A 27,540-nucleotide genomic window follows, 5' to 3' on the forward strand; every position below is an offset into this window, starting at 1 on the left:
CGGAGGACGGAGCAGGGGGCGGCGCGGGCCGGATCCTCGAGGTATGTGCGGGGAAAGGGGCTCGGCCCCTTGTCGGGAGGCCTGCGGGAGCCCAGTGGACCTGGAAGCCAGAAAGGTGCGGGCATGACAGGAAGGGGGCCTCATGGGTGGGGGCGAGGTGGAGGAGACAGGAATGTGAGGTTTGTTCAGGGGACATTTTTAATCGTGAGGGGCGGGGGGAAGAGGAGGAAGCTGCTGGGATTATTATTATTATTATTTATTTGGAGGGTGGTTAGAGAGAGAGCTCGGGTTCTTTGTGGGTGAAGCCGAGAGATGAGGATGGTGGGGTCCTGGTGGAGCTGGACGGGGAGCAGTTTTGGGTAGTGTGAGTGGTAGAAGGTAGTTGGAAGAGGAATCTTTGCGGGAGGGTGAGGAATTGAAAACCACTCCGGTGGGGGTGGTGGAGGAAAGCAGCTTAAAGAATGATACATGTGAGGGAGGAATAGCCTTCTGGGGGGGAAGATGGAGGGGCTGGACGCCTTGGTAAAAGGGTTTCCAGCAAGAGTCAGGGGTAGTTGGGGGGGTGGGGGGGTAGTTCAGAAAGTGGGCGGGGTTACAAATAGGAAGGCGTCCTTAGCTCTAGTGGAAAGGAGGATAGGAGGGGATCAGAGGGTGGAGAAGATGGGGGAGGGATGGGAGGAGAATCTAGCCAAGAGGGAAACTCCCCCAGCGGGAGTTGGAAGGGGGCTTGTAAGGGGGGGAGGTCACACCTGTAAGAGGTTGAAAGGTTGAGAGGGTGGCAGAGTAGAAGATGGAGAAAACCGAAGTAATTCAAAATCGACTGAAACCACCTTTTCTACTCATTGTCTACAAATACCGGTAATTGATTCCCTCCAACCTGGGAATCCTAAAATGTGACGGGAAGTAACACGTGTATGCATAGTATCCACACACGTTTTGAAAACATTCTTCACTAATGAAAAGTTTGGAAGCATTCAGTCCCACCTCCCCTCCACAGCCCCGTTTTGGAGGGAAGCAAGTGTCGCAATTAATGCTTAGTAACATAATCCTGACAAGATCTTCAAAACTAGGATCATCCATCCCCTTCAGTCACAGAACCACAATAACACTGACAATAAAAGTGATTTGTATTGTTATACATAAAGTTTCATAAGTTCGTTTCGTAGAAAGGCACATAGTGACCATTCTCTTAGACATATAAGAAAATGCAAATTCCTCCTGTCATCAGTAGCTTAAGCCTCAAGATTAGGCACTGTGCTGAAAGCTCTTTGGTTACTATGTCATTCTTAACTTTTTAAGATAGGTATGCACACAGGCTAGGTGGCATTGTAGAATGCATGTTGCAGGTTGGTTTGAAGAGTGACTCGCTCGAATCCCTAAACAAAGTATAGGCCCTGGGACCAAACTCAATAAATTCTATCAGCATGGCATGTGTCATATTTTTTAAATGTATTTAGCATTTCTTACACTTCAAAATGGTTGAATCATTTCACCTTAATTTTTAAGGTAATTTTTAAACGTAGTATTGGAAAATTAAAACCTGATTCCTTTTCTTTAAAACAATACAAAACAAAAACCCACGGTAGAGCTCCTGCCTAGCATATATATGGGTTCATCCTTCCACAGAAAAACCCAAAATGATGAGATACTTGTAATGAACATTTCCAGTTCTAGAAAATGTCCTCAATCCTCTTTGCTGCTTTACCCTCACTAAGGAGCAGGTTTAAAGTAGTATTTTGAATTCTGAAGGTGGTATTTGAATTGAATTGCCTTATAGAGGTTTGAAAAATAAGCATGAGCAAGACCTGTTGGCATACGCCTTTAATCCCAAAACTCTTGGCGGCAGAGGCAGGTCCATTTCTGTGAGATCAAGGCCAGCTTGGTCTACATAACGAGTTCCAGGCTAGCTGGATTTAGGGGGAGAATATGGCCCCAAAAGAAAACACCACTAAACACAGATAAGATAAAGAGCTAGCTTGTTATTTAAGTACTTTGATGTATTAGGTTTATCAGATACTCTGGTAGCAAATTGCAAGGTTACTTATTAGTGTTTTGTCCCAAGCTGTTAGAGTGAGGCCAAGTTGTAAAGCAGCTGGACTTGAGAGAAGTACTATCTGAGGGGGGTGGCTCAGGAGCTGCAAGAAGGACCACCTTTCCCAAGAGTCGTGTGACCAGTGGCCTAGCCTTTAGTGGGCTGCCCATACCTACCTCAGGTGGATGTCAGGATGAGATGAGAGAATCCAGCACATATTCAAAACAGGTTGGGCTGTGTGAGGTCTTGTGTTGGGGACATTCTACCTGTGCTGCTGTTCTAAACAAGCCAAATCTTAGACTGACCTAGAAATTGTTTTATCTTAGTGTTAGAGTGAGTTGAGACTGAAGACTCAGAAATCTTTATTATTAAAGAATTTTCATTGCAATATTTTTGTTAGATGTTATTACAGGATTTGTCTTGTTACAGGTTAAGTAGCCAAAATTTGCACATAAGAAGTGTTTGCAGTTTTGGAGTTTTTCAGATTTGGGCATATTTGCATAGACTTAGAAGATGGGCATCCCTAAAGGAATAAAACTAATAAACTCTGAAATTTGATACTTGCCCCTAACATTGTGCTAAAACAATTTTAGATTTGACTGGGCATGGCAGTGCATGCCTTTAATTCCCAGCATTTGGGAGGAAGAGGCAAGCGGATCTCTGTGAACCTCATCTACATAGAGAGTTTTAGGCTATCCAGGGCACCAGAGAGACTGTCTCAAAAAGAGTTTCAGATTGGTAGCCTGTCACCGCTTCAGATTGCAGACATTCTACTTGTGTTTTCTTCCCCACCTCTTTTTCAGCTTCTCCCGTTTACTCTCACGAGCTAGAGAAGTACAGATTAAGATGATCGTCTTCATATCCATCTTAGTATTTTGAGACCAGGTCTCACACTTTTAGTCCAGGCTGGCCCAGTTCTCCTTCCTTAGCCTTGTAAATACTGGGATTACAGAAGCACACCACCATCCCTGATTTTTCATATCCTTTTAAATCAACTTTATGTTCACTGGAATACATGGTCCTGCTCCTGTCACCTCCATCACCTGTGTCCTCAGTTTAGTCCCTGGATGTACCTTCCCACTTTAGTCCTGTGGACTTTGGTGATCTCAAGGAGCAAGAAAAGGGGTAATAGAATTCAGATGTTACAGGAGATTGTAAGGTACAAAAGCAGAATTTTTTAATTTACCTAAGAATTTAAATACTCCGCAATATACTTTCAAAGATTTTATTTATTTTTATGTATCTGAGTATTTTGTTTGCATGTATTAAGTGCACCACATTAGTGTTCATGGAGAGTGGCAGATCTCCTGGAACTGGAGTTGAGGACAGGTGTTAGCTGCTTTGTGGGTGCTGGGAACTGAAACTCAGGTCCTTGGGTAGAGCAGTAAGTGCTCTTAACCACTGAACCATCTTTCTAGCCCCCAGTCCCTGATGTTTTTTTTTTTTTTTTTTTTTAATTTGGTAAATACATCCTCATAATCGCATAAATAGAACCAGATCACTGCACAGGTGCCTCTGAGCTACACTGACTTACTTGGCTTGCATTTCATTTTATATAACTGAAGCATTCAAGTAGACCTAGCATAACAGGTTTACACAGACATGGTGGGATACAGCAACAAAATGACCAGGCTGTGGGCCACAGAATTACTGTTTAACAGGATGTTGCTAGGTGTCTGTCAATATCAATAGCCATAGCTCAAGCAGGGCCACCTGCATTTTCTGTAAAGATGTGCATGCTCATTGAAGTCCAGGGATTGGTATACAACTGCCACCAGTCTCAGGTTATATGTCTGTTTTACTTAGTCCACTGTTATGAATTCCTGTCCTAGTAAGAGACTAGAAAGGAGAATGCACTGAAAATATTTCTGCATCCACTTTTTTGGGGGGGGGGGTCTTTTTGAGGCAAGATCTCCCTGTAGCCCCAGCTGGTTCTGTAGACCAGTCTGGCCTCAGACTCACAGAGATCTGCCTCCCGAGTGTCCTTCTGCATCTACTTCTAAACGACACACATACTCCCCTCTCATGCTTGTGGACAAAAAAAAAAAAGGCGGGTGTGGTGGTACATGCATTTAATCCCAGCACTTGGAAGGCAGAGCCAGGCAAATCTCTGTGAGATTGAGGCCAGCTGGGGCTACAGGGAGACCATCTCAAAAAAAATTGATTTTTAGTTTTCAAGAAGTAGGTTTGAGGGTGTGTGTGTAGGACAGTCTTGGTGTCAGTCCTGGCCTTCCACCTTGTTTGAGACAATCTCTTGAGTCTTTTGGTGGTTTTCCCCCTGTATCTACAAACTCCCAGGGGTTTTCCTTTATCTGCTGCTTATCTCATAGGACCACTAGGATTGCTTCTGTTTCTGCTGTGTGTCCAGCTTTTGTGTGGGTTCTGGGCATTTGAATTTAGGTCCTCCCTCTTGCATGAGAGGTGCTTTACCTACTGAATCATCTCCCTAGCCCAAGAAAGTAGGTTTTTATCTTCTCTTCCCTGTGCTTTCCAGAACATGTTGCTTACTTATGTGAACATCTTTTTGCTTTCCTTATATCACCTTATTTTGCTACAGCTTGCACCCATCAGGGAAAATACACATATTTAATCCCAGCACTCAGGAGGCAGAGGCTGGTGGATCACTGTGAATTTAAGGCTAACCTAGTCTACAAAGCAGGTTCTAGGCCAGTCAGGGCTATATAATGAGACCCTGTCTAAAAGACAAACTGAAAACTTGCAATAACTTGATCAGTGCAGCATTGGGCCACTTTTGATTTGTGTCTGATGTACTTTATAAATTACGTGGTGGTGCATGCCTTTAATCCCAGAACAGAGTCAGGTGGATCTCTGAGAGTTAAGGCCAGCCTGGTCTGCATAGTGAGTTCCAGGTCAACTGGAACTACAAGGAGATCCTACCTCAAAAAGACTAAATAATAGGCAAAATGCTGATTTTCTTACCTCATGCTCTAAAAAGTTAGCTCTTCTCAATAGAACTTGAATCCTTAGGGGCTGGAGAGACGGCCCCTCAGCAGTTAAGAGCACTGACTGCTCTTGCAGAGGACCCAGGTTCGATTTCCAGCACCCACGTGGAGACTAACAATGTCCGTAACTCCGGTTCCAGGAGATCCAGTGCCCACTTCTGACCTCCACAGGCATTACATGACACAGGTGCACTTACATACATGCAGGCAATACACTCATACACATAAAATAAAAAAAAATTTTTTTAAAGAACCCGAGTCTTTAAAGCAAATTTGTATGTTACATTTAGTGAGTCATAATGTAGGTGTTAGTGCCAGTGTCATCAAATGACTTGTGTGTGATCATACAGTAGAGCTCCACTTTACAAACTGGACCCTGAACTGTGGCCGTCTGCATCTGGATTATTGTTTGCTTCAAAAGCTCTGCTGAAGTAGGGCATAGTGCCACACAGCTCTGATCACAGTACTCAGGAGGCTGAAACAGGAGGATTGCTAGTTCAAAGCTAGACTGGATTACACAGTGAGATCTTGTCTCAAGTCCTGGGTTGCTCTTTATGTGTACAAAGATCTTTACCTTCAAAAATACCAGTTTCATATTGCCGTTTCTCAGAGAAAGACCACAGCCTGGTCTTAACTGCACTTAAACATAGGTTCTCAGTGACTCCCTAGTTTCTTGATTCCTTTTCATTCTCACTCAAGCTTGGTTTTGTCCTTTGGGAAGGTGAAATTGGGTGATGATTCAAAAGTGTAGCTAGTTGGCCTAGTTTCTTATCTTGGCTTGACTACACTCTGTAGTCGAGTCTGTACCACATATGAGAGATTTAATCTATATGCCCCAGTAGCCTCACTGCAAAATAGAATAACTACTTACTATCAGAGTTGTCAGATGGAGTGGGAGTCCATTTACACATGATATGTGGTCTGTGGTAAAAACTCAAAACACATTAGCTGCTGGAGGTCCAAAGTGAAGAAATCCAGTAAAAAAAAAACCTGTTTAACCTAACATGCTGGTGCCACCTGTAATCCTAGCACTTTGCATACTGAGGCAGGAGGATCCCCAGTTTGAGACCAGTCTGGGCTACATAGTAAGGCCCTGGCTCAAAGAAGTAAAATAAAAAAAAAAAAAAAAAATCTGGTTAGTATGTTTGCTGAGTTTGAGTACAGTTTTAAAATCTGTAACTTGGTATGGTTGATAAATACTGGACATCCCACCACCAAGTTCCATATATACATTGAAAGACAGACGCTGTAGCTTTGGTCCTCCATTTCCTCAACCAGGTCTGAATCCATTTTTTCCTGAATGACAGGCACAAGTGCAAATTGTACATGTCATCAGATTTTAAAATGTCTCAGGCTTTTAGAATCCTCTGCACTTGCCACCAGGTGGTGCTGTTGCATAAAATTAAAATACTGACTTTCCACATCTAAGTCAAAGGTGGTCATTTACTGAGACATCAGAAATTAGCTGACCATTTGCTAGAGTTGTCGATAGGGCTCTTTTGGTTCATTTTTATTAAAAGGGCCTTTAAACCTAGAAATATCAAATAATAGATATGAAGTTCCTATCACTAAACCAGTTTCTGTTTCTATTTTTTGTTCTTTTTAGAAATATATACAGAGTAGGGGGCTGGAGAGATGGCTCAGCAGTTAAGAGCACTGACTTCTCTTGCAAAGGACAGGGTTTGATTCCCAGTACCCACATGGCAGCTAACAACTGTCTGTAACTCCATTTCCAGGGAATGCAATGCCCTTTTCTGACTTCTGTGGGCATTGCAGGACATGGGCGCACTTACACACATGCAGGCAATACATTCATACACATAAAAAAATAAAAATAGGCTGGGCGTGGTTGCACTTGGGAGGCAGAGGCAAGTGGAGGCCAGCCTGGTCTCCATCGTGAGTTCCAGGCCAGCTGGGGCTGCAGGGAGACCCCATCTCAAAATGACAAAAAGTAAATAAATAAAAATAATAAAACATTTTAAAAAAGAAACGGGGGCTGGGGAAATGGCTTAGGGGTTAAGAGCACTGACTACTCTTGTAGAGGACCTAGGTTCAGTTCCCAGCACCCACATGACAGCTGTGACTCCAGTTCCACGGGATCCAACTTCTGACCTCCACAGGCATTGCACGACATGGGTGCACCTACCTACATCCAACACGCAAGCAATACACCCATACATGTTAAATAAAAATAAGTAAAAAATATATATTTTAATATTTATTATTTTTATGTGTATGAGTATATTGCCTGCATGTATGTGAGTGCACCCGTGTTGTGCAATGCCACGGAAGTCATAAGAGAGCTTCAGATTCCCCTGGAACTGGAATTAAGGACGGTTCGTAGCCACCATGTGGGTGCTGGGAATCGAACCCAGGTCCTTTGCAAGAGCAGTCAGTGCTCTTAACCACTGAGCCATCTCTCCAGCCCCCTAAATATTTTAAAAATGAAAAAAGATGTAGTGTCAGGCATGATGGTACATGCCTTTAATCTCAGCACTTGGGAGACAGAGGCAGAACTCTCTGTGAGTTCAAGGCCAGCTGGGGCTACATGGAGACCCTGTCTCAAAGAGACCAAGGAAAAAAAAAGAAAAAAGAAGGAAATATATAGAGTAGAAAATAGAATATCAAGAAAAGCAAGTGGCTAGGGATATAGGCAGTGTTTGCTTAATGTGCATAGGCCCCTGGCTTCTCCCCAGAGCCACTAAAAAAAGTTAACAGAGTGGTCAAGAGTAGTCTCTGCAAGGTGTGTCCTATGTATCCTGTTGCTGTCTTAGTATAATATATGTAGGTGCTCTATATAACTGAGCTCCATTACCAACCCAACTGTTGAAGTCTTTAGCAGCCTTACTTTGTATGTTCAGAATCAGTAAGTAAACCTAGCCTTTGGTAGCACTGTTAGGGAAACAAAATAAACTAAAGTCACTTGGAAAAGTGCTTCCCACCATTGGGCTGGGTATGTGACTTAGTTGATAGACTACTATCATACAACTAACTGATAAATATTAGCTGTCATTTTGTGATTAGCTGTTATTGGTGCCCTAAAAGGTTTTCTTTTCTTTTTTTCTCTAGTTTATTTTCAGTTGCTTTTTAAAGAAGGAAGGCTCATGGTGCAAATTGTTATTTCCAGGTGAGTACATTTTAAATTTTTCCTTACTTTGAATGACTAGCTCTATACAAGTTTCGTGGTTTTCTGGAAGAATTAGGGTCTTCGGGTATATCTTATATAAATATTTGCATTAAGATCTCTATTTCAGTGCCTGGCCATTACCCAGTTTCCCAAGAACTCGTATTCAACAAAGAATTCCTTTGGGCCTCTAATGGTGGTGTAGAACACTATTCATCCTTCACCACTCAAAAATATTGTAACCGCCAGACCTTTACTTGCAGTCCGGGGGCTGGAGGCCTGGCAGAATGGGTGCTGATGGAGCTACAGGGGGAGATCGAGGCTCGCTACAGCACTGGATTAGCTGGAAACCACCTGGGAGACCTACATTACACCACTGAGGTGAGGGGGCTTTTCTTTCCCTGCCTGATGCCTCAGTAAAGCAAGCTACACCAAGGTGGTGCTCCCAGGACTCAGTGAGAACTGTCCTCAGGTTGGTTACTCAAGGTCTAGCTAATCTGCAGAGCTATCTGCTTGCCGTTCCCCACTTCTGCAGTAGCAAGCAAGTACAGCTTTGGGGAATCTGGAAAGGTTCTATTTCTAAAATGTTCTTCTATCGGGCTAGAAAGAATAAGGACTCGAGGGTGGGCAGTCTGCTGTGGCTTTCTAACAGTGTAGAGCCAGACAAGGGACCGGAGGTGCCAGCATTGCTTGCCAAGAGCAGCTTTGTTGGCACCTGAAAGAGGGATGTTTTTTCCCTCAATCTCAGGCATCTCCTTTTTTTCTGCCAAAGGGAACCCCTGTGCTGATTGTGGGGCATCATATCCTGTATGGGAAAATCGTCCACCTCGAGAAACCTTTTGTAGTCCTTGTCAAACACACTCCTGGGGAGAAGGACTGTGATGAGCTTGGTGGAGAGACTGGCACTCGATACCTGGTAACAGCACTCATCAAAAACAAGATCCTTTTCAAAACCCGCCCCAAGCCCATTATCACCAACGTCCCCAAGAAAGTATGAAAGAACCCCGGATTTTCCATAGAGAGCGGCCAACTCCTTGGACTCGTGCTCCATTGCCACCTCGAGGACGGCTGGACGGTTCCCTGGGACCACAAAGAGGTCCTGTTATGAACACAGGCCACCCAATGGGTGTGAACTCAGATCCTTTCTTCATGGCAGGTTCCCTTGGTGGAAACCTGGCCCCATTTCCAAGGAACCCATCTTTTCAAAGTTCCTCAGGCTCAATGGCTTCAAATCCAGCACCTTTTCCTGCTGGTGCTCGTGACCCAAGCATGGCTTCTTTCCCAAGAGGGATGAATTCTACTGGTACAGGTGCAGTTTCTTTCCCAAGGCCAGGTGGCCTTTTGGGCCCAGGACCAGGTCTGAATCCTAGAATAGGGGCTCCAGGCCCGGGTCCTATGTCTAACCCCAGATTAGGAGGTCTCCCAGGCCCAGGTCCTATGACCAACTCAAGGGCAGGTGGCCTGCTGGGAACGAATCTTGACCCCAGAAGTGGTGGCCCCATGGGCTCTGGATGTGGACCCAACCTGAGGGCAGGTGTCTTGTCCTCTGGGAATGGCCCTCCCAATCCTAGGGCAGTTGGCCTGGGCCCTGGACCAAATCCTAATCTGAGATCAGGCTTTTTAGGTACAAACCCTGCCCCTAGGTCAGGCGTGTTTCCAGGCCCAGGCTTAGGGCCCAACCCACGAGCAAGTGGAATGGGTCCAGGCCTTGGGCCCAATCCAAGAGCTGGTGGCATGGGCCCAGGCCCAAATCTGGATACCAGAGCAGGTGGCCTCTTGGGCACAGGATCTGGTCTTAGCATAAGAATGGCTGGACCTCAAGGCCTAGATCTTGCTCCCATTCTAAGAGCAGCAGGTCTTTTAGGAACAAATTCAGCTGCTTTCCCACAGGCTTCTGGAAACATGAGTACAAACCCATCCTCCATGACAAGAGCACCTGGCCCCATAGGCGCAAACACAGGTCCTGGCTCTCGAGGAATTGGCCTTCCAGGGCCAAATCCATCTCCCATGTCAAGGGCTCCTGGCCCCATGGGCCCTAATTCAGCTCATTTCTCAAGGCCAGGTGGCCCCATGGGAGTAAGTGCCGGTCCCTTTCCAAGGGGGACAGGATCAGGAGGACTGAACCCAGCTGCCTTCTCTCAGTCTTCAGGCGCATTGGCCTCAAATCCAGGTACCTTCCAGAGGTCTGCTGGCCTCCAGGGCTCAAATCCAGCAATTTTCCCAAGAGCCTCTGGGCCACTAGGCCCCAACCCAGCTAACTTTCCAAGGGCCACTGGCCTTCAGGGTCCAAGTCCAGCTGCCTTCCCAAGGTCTGCTGGTCCATTAGGCCCAGGTCAAGTTGCTTTCCCAAGGTCAGCTACTGGGCATCTGGGCTCTTCTCCAGCAGGTCCTGTGGGTATCAACCCTGCTCCTTTTGTAAGACCATCAGGGACCCTGGGTCTAAACCCAGCTTCCTTTCCAAGGATGAATGGCCCTGTAACCAAGACTTTGGTCCCATTTCCTAGAGTGGGGAGCCTCCCTGGCACAAACCCAGCTGCTTTTCCCAGACCAGGGGGTCCAATGGCTGCAATGTACCCAAATGGAATGTTACCCCCTTAAACACCACTTTCCCTCTAGGACCACTTTGTTTTCTAAGCACTGTCTCTTAGATAAAATGGTAGATACGGAGCTACTGTCTGGAGCATAACTGAGGCTCAAGTTCAAATGAGTCTTTTTCTTTTTTCTTCACTGAAGGCAAGATATTATTTGTGGGACATGGACTCTGGCAGATAGGAATGCTCCTGGCCTCAGAGAAAGGATCTCTGACCTTCTGGAAGCCTGCTGTGCTTTCTGCCCCTTGTTTCTTACTAGTTTCTCGACTTGTTCTTGTGGACTTTCCTCAGGGATACATTGTCCTGCAGGTCCTAATCCCCCATTCCCCACTGGAGAGTTGGTCCACTTGCTCTCTAGAGATGTTACATTGATGAACAGATGCTTCAGTAACTCTGACCTGGGCGGCTTGGACTTGGTTTCTTTCTATTGCCAGACCTTTCCCTGGGGTCTTCGACATAAAATGGGGAGATGGACAACCACGTCACAGACCTACCAAATTTCTGCGTGACTGGGCCTGCAGCACCTTTCTCCTGGGACTTTGCGGTGGCCAGACTTGTGGCTCCTCTGCTCATCCAGCTCCCTCTCCACTGGTACTCCCAGTCAAAGAACCTCAAAACTTATGTAGATGGGAATTTGGGAATTGGGGTGGGGGCGGAGGGATAAAAGGGAGAAATCTCTGTGCTTTGTTCAGCCTGATGTGAAGGATGGTTGGTGTTTTTCCTGCATTGTATCTTTTCTTACTATTTCTTTAATAAATGGGATGAGAGAACTGTCATTCCATTTTGTTCTCTGCTCCCCAGAGGAAGGTTGCCCATTGCTTTTCATTGTGGTCACAGCCCTGCATCACTTGCCATCCAAAATGCTTGCACTCAAGGAAGCAAGCTTTATCCTAAGTTCACTCCTTTGACAGTTATTTCACAAGACTCTGTTCCACCTCTCAAAAAAAAACCTAAAACCACTGTCCATATACAGTCTCAGGGTGGCCTAACTATATTCCCCAGGTTGAGGCAGCTATGGCAGCTTTGAAAAAAAGGTTGCCAGGCATGGTGGCTCACGCCTTTAAGCTATCTCTCCCAGTCTGCAACCTTTGAATTTAAAAAAAAAAAATTGTGTGTGAGTGTATTCACTGCATGCATATAAGTGTACGGGTGTGTTTTACAATCCCCAAGGAAGTCAGAAGAGGGCATTGGATCTCCTGGAACTGGAGTTATGGACAGTTGTTAGCTGCCATGTGGCTGCTGGGAACAAAACCTAGGTCTGCTGCAAGAGCAGCCAGTACTTTTAACTGCTGAGCCATCTCTCTAGCCCCAACTTTTGAAACTTTTAAATCACATTTTTGTATGTGGGACTCTGTGGCATGTGCATTGTAATAAGTCAGAGGACAACTTGCAAAGATTGATTCTCTCCTACCATGTGGGTCCCAGAGATTGAACTCAGGTCATCAGGCTTAGCAGCAGGTACATTTACTCACTGAACCTTCTCTCTGGCCCATTCCACTTTGAATTCCACTGATACCATTTCTACCTCTAATCCTTTTGAAACTAGGATAAAGATCTACCTTTGTGGGGCTGGAGATGGCTCAGCGATTAAGAACACTGGTTATTCTTGCAGAAGACCTGGGTTTGAATCCTAGCACCCACATGGCAGCTAATAACTGTCTGTAACTCCAGTCCCAGGGGATCCGACAGCCTCTTCTGACCTCCACAGGCATTGCTGGACACGGGTGCACTTACCTATATGCAGGCAATACACGCATACACATAAAATTTTAAAGAGTTAAAAAAAAAAAAAAGATCCAACTTTGTTAAGCACAAAGAATATATAGTTCTGAGATCCCCAGTTAAATTTTGGATCTGAAATGTGCCCCCCAAAGCTCATGTGTTGAAAGCTTAGTCCCTAGTGCAGCTCTCTGATAGAGGTGGGAAATAGATTCTCTAACATCAGTAGAGAAGCAGCACCATTGCTAGATTTGTAGTTTAAGAGGCTTATTGCAGGGACTGGAGAGATGATTCAGCAGTTAAGAACACTGGCTGCTCTTCCGATAACTCAGGGTTCAGTTTTCCAGCATCCACGTGGAGGCTAACAAAGTCCATAATTTCAGTTCCAAGGGCTCTGATGCCCTCTTCTGGCCTTTGCAGGCATTGCACTACATAGATGCACTTACATGTAGGCAGAACACTCAGTTTTAAAATTGAAAAAAAAAAATTTTAAAGAGAGACTTACTGGGAAGTGGTGGAAACTTTGGGAGGCAGAGTATGGCTGGAGGAAGTTGGTCACTGGAGACAGGCTTGGGGGTTATGTTTTGTCCCTGATATCCTTAGGCTGTCTGATTCCCTTCAGCTTCTAGGGAAGCAGCTTTGTCAAGCACACTCCCTTCAGTGATATTCTGCCTCACCACACGCCCAGAAATGGAATCAACTGAGGCCTCAGAGTGTGAGCCAGAGTAAACCTTTCGTCCTCAAAGTATATACCTTAGTATTTTGTCACAGCAGTGGACAACCAGCATTGTGTAAGAACCTTTATTTTGATAAATGCAGTATAAAATTCTTGACCTGGAAAGTTTAAAAAAAAAAAAAAAAATTCTCTCCGAGGCCAATGCAACAATGCAAATGATGTAACACAGGAAGCAGCCTTTCTTGGTTGCCAGCAACAGGATGGCAGCCGCCTAGTGACTCTGAATTATTTGCATTTTGCATCATCAGGGTTTGGCAGAGGCCAGCTTAGCACCATGGGGTCATCAGGCACCTTGGAGAGAAAGGTGGCTTGAACCACAGTGGTAGCAGACACTGCCAAGCAGCCACCAAACAACATTAGAAGTACAAAAACAAGCACCAGAGTGGCACCTGCAGTGAACAGAGGTGGGGTGGAGGGTGATAGGAATTCAGGTTCCCAGTGTCAGCGAGGCCAAGTACTCAGCAGTGGAGAAAGCCGGAGGGCAGGCTGACCCCTGAGGTCCATGCTAGCTCCAGAGCCACCTCAGGAGATCCAATCACACAACATCAAGACAGCCATCTCTAGTAAAGGAGAGGTTGAAATTCCTGGAGGTCAGTGCTAAGAGGAGTCTGCAGCAGCAACCATCTCAACCCCACGGCCCTCTAAGAAGAGCTACAAGAGAAGCTGGTTGCCAAAGAAAAGCATTGCTGGACCAGAAGTTGGGGAAGATGATGCTGGGGGAGGATGCCTCCTGCCTAAGAGCACAGCCTGGGTGGAGAGGAGCTGGTAGCCACAAGAGGACTTGGTGGAGAAGAGAACCAAGCTGCTAGAGGAGATGGCGTGAGCACTCTTGTGGGAGGAGTTTGGGCAGAGGACCTGTACAGTGTCTGAGTCCCTGCAGGACCTCACGGAAGAGCCTGCACTGATTCGGAGAAGGGGAGCCAAGCTTCACCCTTGAGGACAAAAGGAGTGCAGCAGTAGGGAGGGGAGATGTGCTGGTGAATATGAACCTGCTGGACAAGGAGTCATCTAAGAATGTGGAACCCTGGAAGTGGCCCTAACACATGCCTTGTGTAGGTGGACTTGGCACAGCAAAATCCTTGCTCTTTCATGGCCAAGTACAATAGGGACTAGGGTGGCATGGCCAGTGGCCTTCAGGAATGAGACTTGACAGAACTAGGTCAGGCTGCAGCTGCAGCAGGGCCTCAGCTCACCTCACACCCAAGGAGATGGTGACCTTTAAGACAACTAAGCAGAGGGTGAAGAAAGTCCTCAAGGAGAAGAGGATAGTGTAGGACAATGACTTGATGACTCTTGAGGATTAGTCTCAAGAAGGGGATTTTTGGGTCCAGGTGCTGGGCAAAGGTCAGCACCAACGACCCAGAGTGGAGAGGTAGCCCCGGAGAACGAGGAGCCTGTGTCTTCAGCGCTTATCCTCAACGGATGAGGCTGGAGTAGGGAAGACAGGCATCACTGAGGATGACAACAGTGGCGCTCTAGGCTCTCCTAGAGAGGTGGCATTGGTTATGGCAGCTGGAGCAGCTGTAAGGCAGCAGCGAGAAAGATGATAGAGATGGTAAGGCTGGGGTGGGAGAAGGGGGTCCTGGCGTGCAATGCCACCTCAAAGTTCTGCTGCGCCTTATGGCGAGTTCCCTCCTATGACCTGTCTGGAACTGGGAAGAGCAGGAGCAGCCCATGGATTTTTGAGCCAGACAAGGATCGTCACAATTGGCCTCTGACTAAATCAGAGAGCTTGGGCTGAAGAATGGTCAGCCTGTATGAGAAGTAGAAGAATTTGTGGCTTTTCCACATCCTGTACAAGAACTTATTTACAGCCCTGCCACTGGAGAGTTCAGTGCAGGAAGCGGCCCCCAGCAAGTCCCCATCCCCAGCCATGTGCTGCATTAAGATTAAGATGACCATTTACAGCGAGTACAGCCAGCAGGAGGAATGCCATTACTTCAAAGAGAAGGATGGCTAGAAGGCTGATGGTAAGATTGAATACGTACATGGGCCAGGCTAGAAACTCAATCTCAAGCAGGTTTTCCAGGAGATGTTCCACGTGCTTCCATAGGAAGGGGTCAGACAAGATGAGGATAGAGTGGTGAAGAGGCTTATCTAAAAAAGATGAGCTCTGCCACATACCTCTGGGCACTGAGGCTTTGCTTCTGGAGGTAAAAGGCCTAGGCCTTGTGCTTAGTGGCAGCAGCCAGAGCATGACTATGAATATGAACACCTTCACTAAGTAAAGCTCCCCCTCTGGTTCCCTCCCCACCCTCAACGTTAAATAAGGTTCCCTCCTTGTAAAAAAACAGGTAGAAATAAATATGTTTACAAATTATTATAGAAATAATACAAAAGAGGCTAAAATTCTCAATGAGGGAAAACCAAAATGAGTCTCATTGTATAAAGGCTCTTCCCTTGCAAGAAACAGGGATAAAGCTGTAGACCCAGTTTAGTTTTGCTGCTGAAAAATGTATAAAATAAATTAGAAAATCCAGTCGAGGTCAAATGTTGTGAGCTCGCTACTGTACCTGCGTCTTTTAATCTGAAGACAGTTGACCACAGTGCAAGGCGGCAGAGCTGATGGTAGGACAGACAGTTCCATCAGAGTCCATTGTCCTGCACTAACCTTCAAGTCAAAGCTGAAGAAAACAAGCCCTTAGTGAAGTCTGAGCTCTGCAGTTGGTTGGCCGGTTTCCTCCATTGTAGTGCTCAAAATAGTTTACTTCTTGGCCAGCAGAAATACAGAAGAGCCAGGAACAACTGCCTTTAGCAAATGCCTGTTGCTTCCCAGCCATTGTGAGCTAGGCTTGACATTAGCCAGCAGTATTATAGAAACCTGAGGTCTGTGTGCTGTGAAAACTGTTGGCTACACCTGGAAAACCCTCCTGATCATGAGAAGGGAAGCCAGGGTTTGCCCATCTGTGTTTCAGGTTTGGAATGCACTTCATTCCTTTGTAGGGAGCACTTGGGTACACCACTCTCTACCTTAGTGTTGGTTCTCAGGGGTTAGCTGCCCCCCCCAAAAAAATGAATGTTTAGAAAAAGAACAAACAATCCCTAAGTCAGAGGCTTAATCATTCTACCAGATTTCAAACCCAAAAGCTGAGTCCAGGCTCAATTGCAAGTAAATATGAAATGGCTTCTCGTCACTCCCCAAAAGAAGCAGGAAGATTGAATAGCCCTGAGGGGCATTGTGCGAGATGGCAAGGATGGTTGGAACAAGTTCCATCTCCTAGGTTGGGTTCTGGATAGAAGGAAGTAAATGCAGTCATGACTATCCACACCGGGCCGTAGAATTCCCTGGAGAAGCCACTGAGGAGCATGGACAGTCTCAAATGAGTGGCTTGGATTTGAGGGTTCACTTGGGCAACACTGGAAAGCTTTCCATTGCAGATGATTGTCGAGAACAGTAAGCTGAAAGCTACACATGCCAACCAGTGGTCAAGCTACCATCCAGTTCCAAGATGGTAAACAACTTGATCAGAGGCAGTCAGCATCCTTCCATAGGCGTAGAGAGCAGCCTATTGCATAGGATCCAGTCTCTGCCATGCTAAGAAACTTACTCATGAAAAAGAGGTGACTACTGTTTTTTTGCCCATACCAGAAAAACAACAAAAACAAAAACAAAAAACTATGTGCCTTTGGGAAAAGTGAAATAGAGGATAGGGTGTCTAGCCTCAGATCAGAGCTGAATTTGAGAGGAATTCAAGTATAAACAGACTAAAATAACGAAGACTTCTTATCTGAACACATTGGGGTTTGATCTTCCTGGTAGATTGCTAAAACATTTTATCTGCCAAGCAAGGTCTCTGACAATTTTGGAATCCATGTAAAAGTCTAAGCAGTTCCCAATTAGAACATTTAGTCCAAGGCCTCCATGGTTGTTAGCACCAGGACAGTCTCTGGTCTTCCTGTCAAACTTGTGTGTGTGTGAATAAGAGAAAGACAGTGTCTCATGTAGCTCAGGCTGCCCTTGAACTATTGATCCTTCTGCATCTACCCTCCTGAGTGCTGGGATTGCAGGTGTGTACCACCACACCTGGTCAAACTTTTTTTAAGTGCATATTAAAAACAACTCCATACTCCTGCTGGCTTGGTTCATCCCTGGGGTGCTGTGATACAGAGTGGGGTATGTCACATAAAGCACCACTCCCTAGACCCTGTTTTCTGACCAATCAGACTTCTCAGTCTTGTTATCTCAGGCACAATCTTACTGCTTTGATGCCAGTCGGAGGTTGGGGAGGGAAGGGACATTAGCTGACCCAGACTTCAGTGGAAGTTCTACCTAGTCTTCCCACAGGCTGTGATTGCGGGCTTCCGTACCAGAAGTTGCCACAGGATGGAACTTAGCACTTGGTTTAGCACACTTCTGAGTTCTCTATAGGTCCCAGGAGGACAAGCAGACAAGTAGCCTGAAAACATCCAAGTCCCCTCTGCCCTAAGCCTGAAGAATCGGTGTCATGCTTCCTCTGAGCAGAGCTGCCCAGGCCATTCCAGTCACCATTCTTTGCATTTCAAATTTGTCCTTTCAGCCATTAAACTAGAACACAACACTCCCTCCTCCCTCCCGCCCCATCTATTCTCTTCTGTTCCCCTTCCCTCCCTTACCCATTGCACTTTTCCCGCTCTATCTGTGGGTTATGTCACACCTCAGCGAAAGCCAGGCTGTACTGCTCTGGCTTCTTCCCACACCGCCGAGCAATGATGGCCAGATACAGCATGAGAAGGGCCACCCAATAGCAGCCATACAGGATGGCGCCAGAGACAAGGAAGGCTAGCTCAGTCTCACTAAACAGATCCTGGCAATAAGCTGTGTAGGCTAGCCCCCCTAGAAGAACTGCCACCCAGATGGACACAGGGATGAGGCCGATGAAGTTCACCACAATGGTTTTTCGGCCAGAAGTGCCCCAGCCAGACTTGTTGATGGTAGCAATGGCAAAGATCTTGGCTGGCAGGAGGCTGGACATATAGAGAAGGGAGTAGAGGGACATGAAGATCATCTCTGCGTTGCCTCGAAGGAAGCAGGCATAGGTAGCTTTGATAATGCCCACCAGCTGCACCGTCAGCAGGAAGAGGAGAATGTTCCAGATGCGGCCACGGTAGAAAAGCTGGATGACTGTGGCAATAAGGAAGAATGGGAAGAAGCCTGTGACCACTGATTCGTAGGTCATCCAGAGGTGGTGCTTATGGAACCACAGGGAATTATAGAGCCACTCCCGGAAGTAAGACTTGCTCCAGCGGGTCTGCTGATTAAGCCATCGGAGGTACTTAGTGGGGGTCTCTGTGAGGCACTTAGAGCGCGCTGTATACTTAGTCCGGTAGCCAAGACTCAGCACTCTGTTGGTAAGGTGCCGGTCATCCCCAAAGCTGCACTTGCTGCCTAGGAACTTCTGATGGTACCAGTCCTCCAGGAACTGCTGAAGAAGGCTGTTGCGGTACATGCCCAAGGGCCCACTAATACACTGCACACAGCCAAAGTAGGACTGGCACGCCCGCTCCACGTTGAAGGCCATCCAGTACCGCACACTGCTCAGGAAGGAGATCCATGAATCATATTTGTTGAGTATCTGTAAGGGAACAGAGATGGGGCTTCTTCATCTGAGGCCTCCCTACTCTGGGTTATGGAGCCCATTGCTCAGATTCCTGGTCATTAGTTCTATCCCTATTGAAACAGAATTTCAAGCTCAGAGGAGCCACTCAAACCCACTTACTCTCCAAGCACCAGCTCTACCTTTACACCTGCACTGACTCTCCCATCCAAAATGCTCTAATAGACCGAGTCTTGTTTCAATCTTGGGAGTTTACTGGTGGTGGGCTTGAGAAAAGGTGAAAACCAAACCACCCCAGCTACCTGTCCTGCTCCTTCAGTGGTTGGAAAGCTTCTAGTAAGGCGTGCAGATTGCCTGCAGTACCCTCTACAGGAAGATCTGGCTCTCTATGCTTGACATACTGCCTACAGCTCTTTAGCCTCAGTTCCCTAAGAGCAAGGGCTTTTCAAGGACCTAACTTGGGAGCTGCCTGCTAGACTGTCAGCCAAAAAGAAAATACTTCTGGGGTCTATAGCCCCAAATCCTATGCCTCTCCAAAGTCATAGGCTCCCCAGAATTTTTTTTTTTTTTTTTTTTTTTTTGAGACAGGGTCTCCCTGGAGCCCTAGCTGGCATGTAATTCACTATGTAGACCAGGCTGGCCTGGATCTCATTGAGCTCTAACTGCCTGGGCTCCTGAGTCCACCACCACTCCTGGCTCAAAACTTTTAAATCCCCGCCCTACCCTAATGTTCAAAAAGAGCAGGAAAGGAGCTGGAAAGATGGCTCAGTGGTTAAGAGCACTGACTGCTCTTGCAGAGGACTGGGGTTCAATTCCCAGCACCCACATGGCAGCTAAGAACTGTCCTTAACTCCATCCAGTTCTAGGGGAATCCAAAGCCCTCTTCTGACCTCTGCAGCATTGCACGACATGGGTGCACTCACATACATGCAGGCAATACAGTCATACACATAAAATAAATAAAATATTGGCTGGGCGTGGTGGCACACACCTTTAATCCCAGCACTCAGGAGGCAGAGGCAGGTGGATCTCTGTGAATTCAAGGCCAGCCTGGTCTACACAGTAAGTTCTAGGACAGCTGGGGCTACAGGGAAACCCTGTCTCAAAAAGACCAAAAAATAAATAAATAAATAAAATATTTTTAAAAAAACAGGAAAGAGTTGGGCAGTCAGTAAAAAAACAGCATGTAAAAAACTCATTTCCTAGGCATATTCCACTAGGTTTGGAAATAGAAAAGTCCATCCCCCAACCTCCAGGAACCGTTGGTTAATTCTTACTTGGACATCTCCCCCAACACCTCCTACTTGGGGATCTTCTTCCAAGACTCGAAGCATCTCAATGGTGCAGGCTGGGTCCAGCACGGTGTCAGAGTCGCACACCTGCAGGGGAGTGCACTGTCAGCAAGTTCTGTCGTCAGGCCTGTACAGGTACCCTCCCCCTTCAGGAAGCTGCTTACTGCCTGAAAAGTGTGACCTTCCCCGTGATCCACTTCTCTCAGAATGCTCTATGCTAGGCAGAAGGGGAGAGGGGAGAAACAAAGAAAATAAGAAAAGGGCAACTGAGAGTTCAGATACCACAAAACTAAGGAGAGAAACCCGGGAGATGAGGTGCTGGGCCTGGAAGGGGAAAATGCTTAGCACTCTAGTTTGCCCCTAATGCCAGGTTCCACAAAAATGCTCTCAAAATTTTTCTCTGGAGACCTTGGGCAGAACAGAGGAACAAGTCACTGAAATCAGGTATAGGGGGCTAGACCAGAGCCAACAGACATTTCTCAGAAGGCTGAAAAACAGTTCCTGTCAGAGTGCTTCTGAGGTAATCATGTAAGTAATTATTAAGAGTGTCCTCAAGTAGTTATTAAGAGTGTCTTCTGGGGCTGGAGCCATGGCTCAATGGTTAAGTGCACTGGGTGCTCTTACAGGGTTCCATTCCCAGCACCCACATGGCAGCTAACAACCATCCATAACTCTAGTTCCAGAGGATCTGATGCCCTCTTCTGACTTCTGTGAGCATTGCACAATATTGGGTGTACTTACATACCTGGAGACAACACACTCAAAACATAAAATAAAAATAATAAAATTTAAAAAACAAAGAGTGTCCTCATTTCAGCTCTGGCCTCTTGGTCACCAATAACCCTGTGATAAGGGTCAGTCTACCTGCCCAAGAAACCCTCCGTGAGACCAGGAACCTGGCCCTCATGAATTCTGTGCTCAGAATCTTGGCAAGTCTCCTCTCACCTGATTTACCCCGAATGAGCTGGGAAACTGGCAGTAGCCACCGCCAATCACACCCTGCACCAAATCCTGCACACTGACCCTCTTCCCTCAGGAGGTCTAATACACATGGCCCTATTATTAGTTAAACCTGGGCTCTGAAATGCTTACCAACATGGCTGACTTCTTGTCTGCTTCCTAAAGTTACTGAAATGGTCCTGACATCCACTGGGCAGGGGAATTGGTTACTGACCCCCTGATTGAGTATTTTGGTCATTGTTCTTAGAGCAGAGTAGCTACAGATGAATTCAAATCCTGTTCCAAGGCCGGGTGTGGTGGCCCACACCTTTAATCCCAGCACTTGGGACATAGAGGCAGGCGGATCTCTGTGAGTTCAAGTCCAGCCTGGTCTACATAGTGAGTTCCAGGACAGCTGGAGCTACAGGGAGACCCTGCCTCAAAAAGACCAAAAAAAAAAAAAGTATTTTAAAAAAACCAAAGGGGGTAAATATGCAAGCTAATCTTAGGTACATCAGAAAACACTTAAATAGTATTAAAGGACTGAATATGCTGTCAGCAAGACAGGATTGGCACACAGTGGGTATTCAAAACAGCCACTATTCTTTCAAGGGTTTTTGAAGCAATAGGCAGAACTCTCTGGCAGATGCAGAATGGATGCTGTGAGGAATTCTAGACCAGAAGCCTGGGGAGCTAAGTTGTCTGTTTCTATCTGTTACTGAAATGTATAAATTTAATCTGTCTAGTTCTAAATTGTTGTCTGAAAATTTAAGTTATGTAAACTTTGCCAATCTAGTAAAATTTCCAGACTGGTGCCAATGACCACTTGATCAGAAGTTGGACAGGGTCTGCTTAGAATTCCAGCCCTGCCAACACTGGAAAAGGAAGTTGGTCAATTATACACCCATGTTCCTCCAGCTTGCATGTCAGGTATGAATTTGACACTAGGAAGAATGGGACTTTGGGCTCCTAACTCACTGAGTGCTTTTTGGCAGGATTGCTTTTGTTCTTCACACTATGAAAGAGACTTATCACTGTCTTGCTAGTAGGAAGCCCACAAGGGCTAAAAGCAGGCCCTGGATGGGCTGCCTGGCTCTTTCTGGTCTGTACTGTGCTAGCTTTAGGGACATTGGGCAAGTTATTCTCTGAGCTTCTCTTTTGCTTTCTATGAGTACAGAGCAGTTCTTGCCTCTCAGAAGAATGGAGTTTGAAAGAAGCAGTAGGTTTGAAGCACCACGTGCCACTTTGCTGCTGTTATGAGGACACCAGTTCAGAGGTCTACCCAAAGTCACAGAGCTATGGACCAACAAAACCGCAGCCCAGGTCTGTCAATCCCAGGGCTGCTTCAGAATCATTCTTGCCTTACTTAGGGCCAAGCAGGCATGGCCACATATTGCCCCCGTGGGCACACACTCCTAGTGAGGCGGTCTTACCTGGATATAGTCCACTGAATCGCCAAGAGCCCTGAAGGCAGTATACATGACCTCACGCTTGCCTCCCCACTTCTGCATGATGCACGAGTAGGTGCTGGACCACACAACGGCACGCACACGCTCCATGCCTTCCTTCAGGCTGGCCTCCGTCTCGCCCTCACCCGCCTCATGGAAGTTGCTTCGCCACACAAAGAAACCGGCTTGCTCAGTACCACCCAGCACCTCATGGAAGATGTCCAGCATATAGGCGTCTTCCTGGCGATTGCCGTCCACTACCATGACCACCTTGAGGTTTGGGAAGGCGATGCGTTGAGCTGAGCGCAGGCACTTGCGCAAGTACTCAGGGTCCTCCTGGTAGGCGGCGATGCAGAGGGCCACTGAGCGCCGCTGGGAGGAGGGCAGCTTCAGTGGCCGGCCTGCCCTGCGCATGCGCCGGTGCTCCAGAAAAGCGAACAGGCTCTGGATGAGCAGGTGCAGGCCCAGGATGGCTCCGTAGAGGCCGAAGGACAGGTAGTGCTTTTCTGTGTGGATGAACTGGTAGCCTGTCACATAGGCTGCCAGGATGCCTCCCAGCACCACCAGGGCAAACAGGCTGGTGCCCACCACACGCAGGGCTGTGGTCAGCTGCACCGGCATCTGCAGGGGAGAAGGTCCAGAGATAAAAGGTCAGGCAGGAGCAGCAGTCCCAAAGAAGCTGGAGCATGTTCAGTTAGACCCAGAACAAAGAAAATGATCCATTAATAAAAACAATTGCCACGTATTGGACATAACTAAGACTGTGTGGAAACTCAGAAGTTAGCCTACTGGGGTTCAAATCCCAGCTCGGCCACTTCCCGTCTGACTCCCCTACCCCTCAACACAGCTATTTCACCTGTGAAATGTGGGTTCCGGTATCAGAGCATGTTCCAGGAGTAAATGGGTGACATGTAAAGAACTGGGAGATGGTAGACTGATCTGCCTGACCCAAAGCTGTTCATAGGTAAGTTTCAGTGGGGACACCCGGTACCCAGGAGACAGCTCTGCGGATAGAGTGGGAGAAAAGGGCTCTGGGAGGGGACTGTTCTCCCATAAAGCACAGCAAAAAGCCCATGAAGAAATCAGGGGAGGGAAACAGCAGGAAATGTCAAAGGGACGTGGGGTGGACACAACTCACCATTCTCTTTCTCACAGCTAACTCAGTGAGAAACTTCCCTGTGTTCCGCTTTCACCTTTTTTCTCATTTACTTGAGAGAAAGCCAGGGTGGAAGCAGACTCGGAAAAGGAACAGAGCTGGGGTGTGGACAGCCCTCCTGGAAGGGCAGCATTGAGAAGAGCCAGAGGGAACCGCAGCAACCACTGCAGCAGCAGGGAAGAGGTGGCTGCGGCGGCGCCCCATCGGTCCTAGTGCCCCATAGACTCTCTGCACATCCGCGGTCCAACCACTCCGGAGAGCAATGCAGGTTTCTGTTTGTAACTAAGTTGGGGTCCTAGTACCTGCCCCATTGGAAATTGCTGCACTTTAATGAGAAGAGCCCAGGACTTGACACTGGAGACTCCACTGCCTTCCTGGCTGCCTGACCTTGCCCAAAGGCAGTGTCACCTGCCCTTCCAGGGGTCCTAGTGGTTTCTTGCTTCCTAAAAAGGGAAGCACTGGAGCCCTCCAGGGCTGCCCAAGGCAAGGCTGTGGTTTCCTCCAGAGCCCAGGTGGGGAAGACTAGACAGACCGACCTCCGGTCCCATCTCCTCTCCTTGCCACCTGCCCCATTTGGAGAATGGGTTCAAACCTCTGCCTCAGACAATGACGTCTCGCTTCCAAGCCTGTTTCAACTCTGGGTTCCCCCTGAAACCGAGCCCCACCCCAACACAGACAGGCTTTGCTGCCGGGAACACCTCGCACATAGGATGGGTAAAGAACACAGTCACTGCCTAAACCCGCAATAGCAGTCTTCCAGCAGCAAAAATAGGGAAGGACTGTTGGCAGCCTGGCCTCTCTGGGAAGCACGGCTCTGGGCTTTCTGCCCCACCAGCCGGGGAGCCGGCTACATGCTTCCTCTGCAGGACTTCCAGCCTTACCTGGTCCTCCCTTCTCTGCACACACTCGGTCCACGGCGCCCCTGGCCTACGCCCACCGCCACTCCTGTACCGGGGACGCTGCGAGCCCCATTGCTCGCCTGCGTCCTGGGAAGGCACAGGGGTGCAGTGGGCAGCCCAGCAACCTGCGCCCCAGCGCCCCACCTCGGTGCAGTTCCAGAGGCTGTCGGGTCAGGTCAAGGCGGCGGTGAAAGCTCTGGCCATGCTCGTCACTCCGCTTGAGCTTCGCTCTCTGCGCGGCCACACCCACGTGCCGGTTTCCCACGACCCGACCAGGAAGGAAGGGAAAACCCAAAAAATCACAGCCCGACCAGGCCCTACTCATCTTCCCGGCCCCAGCTACCTGGGCAAAAGAGTGCCTGCAAACAAAGGCGACATCTCAGGACTCGCCAGTCCCTTCCATCCCCGGGCGGGACCCCTCCCCCGCGGGAATTAAGCAGCAGTACCTCGGTACCCACTCCCCACAGAGGACCCAAGAAGGTCCAGCAGCCCGATACCCAGCGTGCAGTCGGGCGCAGGCGCGGGCTGATCCCTGCTCAGAGAGGGGGCTGTGTCTCTCCAAGCTGGTAGACTGGAGTGCGATCTGCACCCAGGGCGGCCTCCCCCTCACTCGGAAGGAATCGAGAAGAGCCTGGCCCGGCTAGCTACCCGGTACTCGGGTGCAAGGGCACCAGGCTGGGGTGCGTTCTCCTAGATCCAAGCCCCGCCAAACAAAAACCTCCATACAAGGGCGCACAGCTCCGCATCCACCCCGGGAACTTTGAGGGGCTGCCGGGTCCGCGGCGCTTCTCGGCTGACAGGTGCGCCAGGCTGCCCAGCCCACAGGCAGTGGGATGAAACTTGCACGCGCGGCTGGGGCTCCCTCCCTCGCGCCTAGGCGCCCTCAGCCGCATCTCGCAAACACGTGCTGCCGTGGCCCCGCGGATCCGCGGGGACCGAGGCGCTGGAGAGCTTGATGTCCCCGCAGGTGCGAAGCCCATGCAGGCGTGGGTGAGGGGAGGGGGTTCCAGCCTCTGGCCCCTCACCACGGCGCACCCCGCCCCCGACCTCCTGATTCATTCACAAAACAGGAGCGGCCAGGGAGGAAGGGAGGAGGAGAGGCTGCTGAGCAGAGGATGCAGGAAGAAAGGGAGGAGGGGTCGCTGGGGAGCGGCCTCAGCCCTGGCCGGCCTCCGCGCTCTGGCCACCCGGGGTCCCCGAGGCTCGGAGGAGGCGCCCGCCCCTCGGATGCGGCCAGCCCGGCTCACCGTGCCGCTGGCTGCCCGCACTCCAGTGCTCAGGAGGCCCGCGGCGGCTCCATGCCCGTCCTCCGGCTCCCGCCGCCGCGCGCTCCCTCCTCGGTGCTGCCGCGCGCTCTGACTGACGAGCACCGGCCCCGCCGAGCCGCCTTAAGTACGGCGCGCCTCTGCCGGGAGAGGCGCCCTACTCCGGCCCCGGGGCCGGGAAAGTTGGCAAGAGTGGGAGGACACCCCGAGGGCCCAAGGGAGCGCCTAGTTCCCGGCTCCATCAGAGCAAGTTCCAGTGGATGGTACTCTCCGGATGCCGAGGTCCCGCGTGGGCACAGCGCCTCTGGCGCTGTACCCTGGGAGCCTGGGTACCCCGGTGCAACCCAAGCCCCCTAAGCCCGAGCTGCTCTGAGCCCCCCTAGGCCAGCTGCATAGGCAGGGCAGTTATTGTCCCCAACCTAAAACTCCAGGCATCGATAACTTTCCAGATGACCCATAGAAACCTCTAAAATCCTTAGTGGCCACCCCGCCCCCACGCCGGGCTCCAAAATCTGGAAACCTACTCACCCTGCAAAGCGGACGAGCCCAGCGAATCTTTCCTCGACTTCTGCAAGCGAAGAGGCTGTTCGCTAGGGGGTGGGGGTCGGGGGGCTTCCTAAAATCAAGGTTCTGCTGGAACCTCCCGGTGGCAAGAGAGAGGAGCCGAAGAGAATTGTCAAATAGAAAGAGGCTGGTCAAAGAAGGTGTTAACAATTGTGACAAGCTGAGCTTGGAATTCCGCAGCGGGGCGCTGACATTAAGGCTGTTTGCTAAAGCTGCCCAATGGTCTTGAAAGAACCTGGGAGATTCCGGTGATAAAGCCAAAACAGTGCCCCCCATCTTTATTTCCGATATCCCTGACCTCTTAAATTCCCAATTAACCTCCTCACTAGTAGTTTCCAGGTCCCTAGACGTTTCCAGGTGTTCAGAGCTGGTGCTAGACTTGGGTGGGGTGAGGTGGAGGGGGTGGGAGGAGGTGGATGCTAGCAGAGGAAACTTTAGAACCAGCTGAAGGCCTTGAACTTTTACAGCTCAGAAAAACTTGAAGAGAAATCATAATTAAAGGCTAGTTAAAAGGCCAGGCAGCGGGGCAGCTGCGCCTCCAATGTCAGCACTGGGGAAGCTGAGGCAGGCAGATCTCTGTGAGTTCAAGGCCAGCCTGGTCTACATAGTGAGTTCCAGGAGAGCTGGGGCTACAGGGAGACCCTGTCTCAAAAAGACCAAAGGAAAAACAAAACAAAACAAAAACAAAAACAAACAAAAGTATAAAATGAGTTTATGTGTCTTTCAAGCATCTTCGATAACTTCCCCAGCTGCAACAAATTTATAGGCAGGTGAACTGCTGCTCCTCTCACAAGTCCTAGGGCCCTAGGGACTTGCCTACAGGCCCTCAGTCACTTAGCCATCAAGCTCTCTCCTCAGTCATCCACTCCCACCCAGGGTGACAAAACTCAAACTCTTTCACGTGGCTTCACTGACACACCACGTGGGTTAAAGACTATGATGACTTTGAACTTCTTATCCTCCTGCCTTTACCTCCCAAGTGCCCATTTTATTCGGTGCTGAGGTTTGAACCCAAGGCTTCCTGTGTGCTAGGCAAGCACTCAGTTCTAGCTCTAGCTTTTTGTGTCCTTTAAAAAGCTAGTATTGGGCCAGTGAGATGATGGTTCAGTGGGTAAAGGCACTTGTGTCCAAACCTGATGATCTTAGTTCAATCTTTGGGAGCCGCATGGTTGGAGAGAACTGACTCCTGTACATCATTTTCTGACCTCCACACAAGCAGTTAGCATGTGCACACACACACACACATACACACATAATAAAGGTAATAAAAAAATTAAA

At 48.6% G+C, this 27,540-nt stretch overlaps 3 protein-coding genes across 5 annotated transcripts in view; 2 read left to right on the plus strand and 1 right to left on the minus strand.

The window, feature by feature from the left end:
* Chtf8 (chromosome transmission fidelity factor 8) overlaps positions 1–11,486 on the plus strand; it is an 11,904-nt gene extending 418 nt beyond the window's left edge. The window contains exons 1-4 of one of the 2 annotated variants that reach the window (XM_008833908.3): positions 7–41; positions 8,065–8,122; positions 8,383–8,500; positions 8,892–11,362. In XM_008833908.3, the coding sequence (XP_008832130.1) occupies positions 8,100–8,122; positions 8,383–8,500; positions 8,892–9,116 (366 nt within the window). In that variant the 5' untranslated portion in view covers positions 7–41; positions 8,065–8,099 and the 3' untranslated portion in view covers positions 9,117–11,362. Of the gene's footprint in view, positions 1–6; positions 42–8,064; positions 8,123–8,382; positions 8,501–8,891 lie in introns of those variants that run through there. The other variant, XM_008833904.3, reaches the window with a different exon arrangement.
* Positions 9,079–11,362, plus strand: LOC115066738 (chromosome transmission fidelity protein 8 homolog). The gene has a single exon (XM_029563920.1). It carries the CDS (start codon positions 9,113–9,115, stop codon positions 10,715–10,717), a length of 1,605 nt encoding a protein of 534 aa, XP_029419780.1. The 5' UTR covers positions 9,079–9,112; the 3' UTR covers positions 10,718–11,362.
* On the minus strand, positions 10,843–25,791 carry Has3 (hyaluronan synthase 3). Of its 2 annotated transcripts, XM_008833880.3 has the most exons (4): positions 25,681–25,791; positions 22,364–22,999; positions 19,977–20,078; positions 13,231–18,717 (listed from the first exon to the last, which is right to left on the minus strand). In XM_008833880.3, the coding sequence occupies exons 2-4, from the start codon at positions 22,997–22,999 to the stop codon at positions 17,794–17,796; spliced, it is 1,662 nt and encodes a 553-aa protein (XP_008832102.1). In that variant the 5' UTR covers positions 25,681–25,791; the 3' UTR covers positions 13,231–17,793. The 2 variants fall into 2 exon arrangements, with proteins under 2 accessions (XP_008832107.1, XP_008832102.1); XM_008833885.3 differs by lacking the exons at positions 13,231–18,717; positions 25,681–25,791 and adding an exon at positions 10,843–11,159 and having other exon boundaries at positions 22,364–23,004.
* Between the last annotated feature and the right edge of the window lie 1,749 nt (positions 25,792–27,540).

Source organism: Nannospalax galili, unplaced genomic scaffold, assembly GCF_000622305.1.
Source record: "Nannospalax galili isolate Female #2095 unplaced genomic scaffold, S.galili_v1.0 scaffold410, whole genome shotgun sequence".
NCBI lineage: Eukaryota > Metazoa > Chordata > Mammalia > Rodentia > Spalacidae > Nannospalax > Nannospalax galili.

Excerpts from the sequence above, each read along its gene's own strand:
- LOC115066738 (XM_029563920.1), top strand. The coding sequence starts at position 9,113 with ATGAAAGAACCCCGGATTTTCCATAGAGAGCGGCCAACTCCTTGGACT.
- Has3 (XM_008833880.3), bottom strand. The coding sequence starts at position 22,999 with ATGCCGGTGCAGCTGACCACAGCCCTGCGTGTGGTGGGCACCAGCCTG. Across the intron at positions 20,079-22,363 it reads ATTCAGTGGACTATATCCAG|GTGTGCGACTCTGACACCGT; the intron begins GTAAGACCGCCT and ends ACTCCCCTGCAG. Across the intron at positions 18,718-19,976 it reads GTGTTGGGGGAGATGTCCAA|ATACTCAACAAATATGATTC; the intron begins GTAAGAATTAAC and ends GTTCCCTTACAG.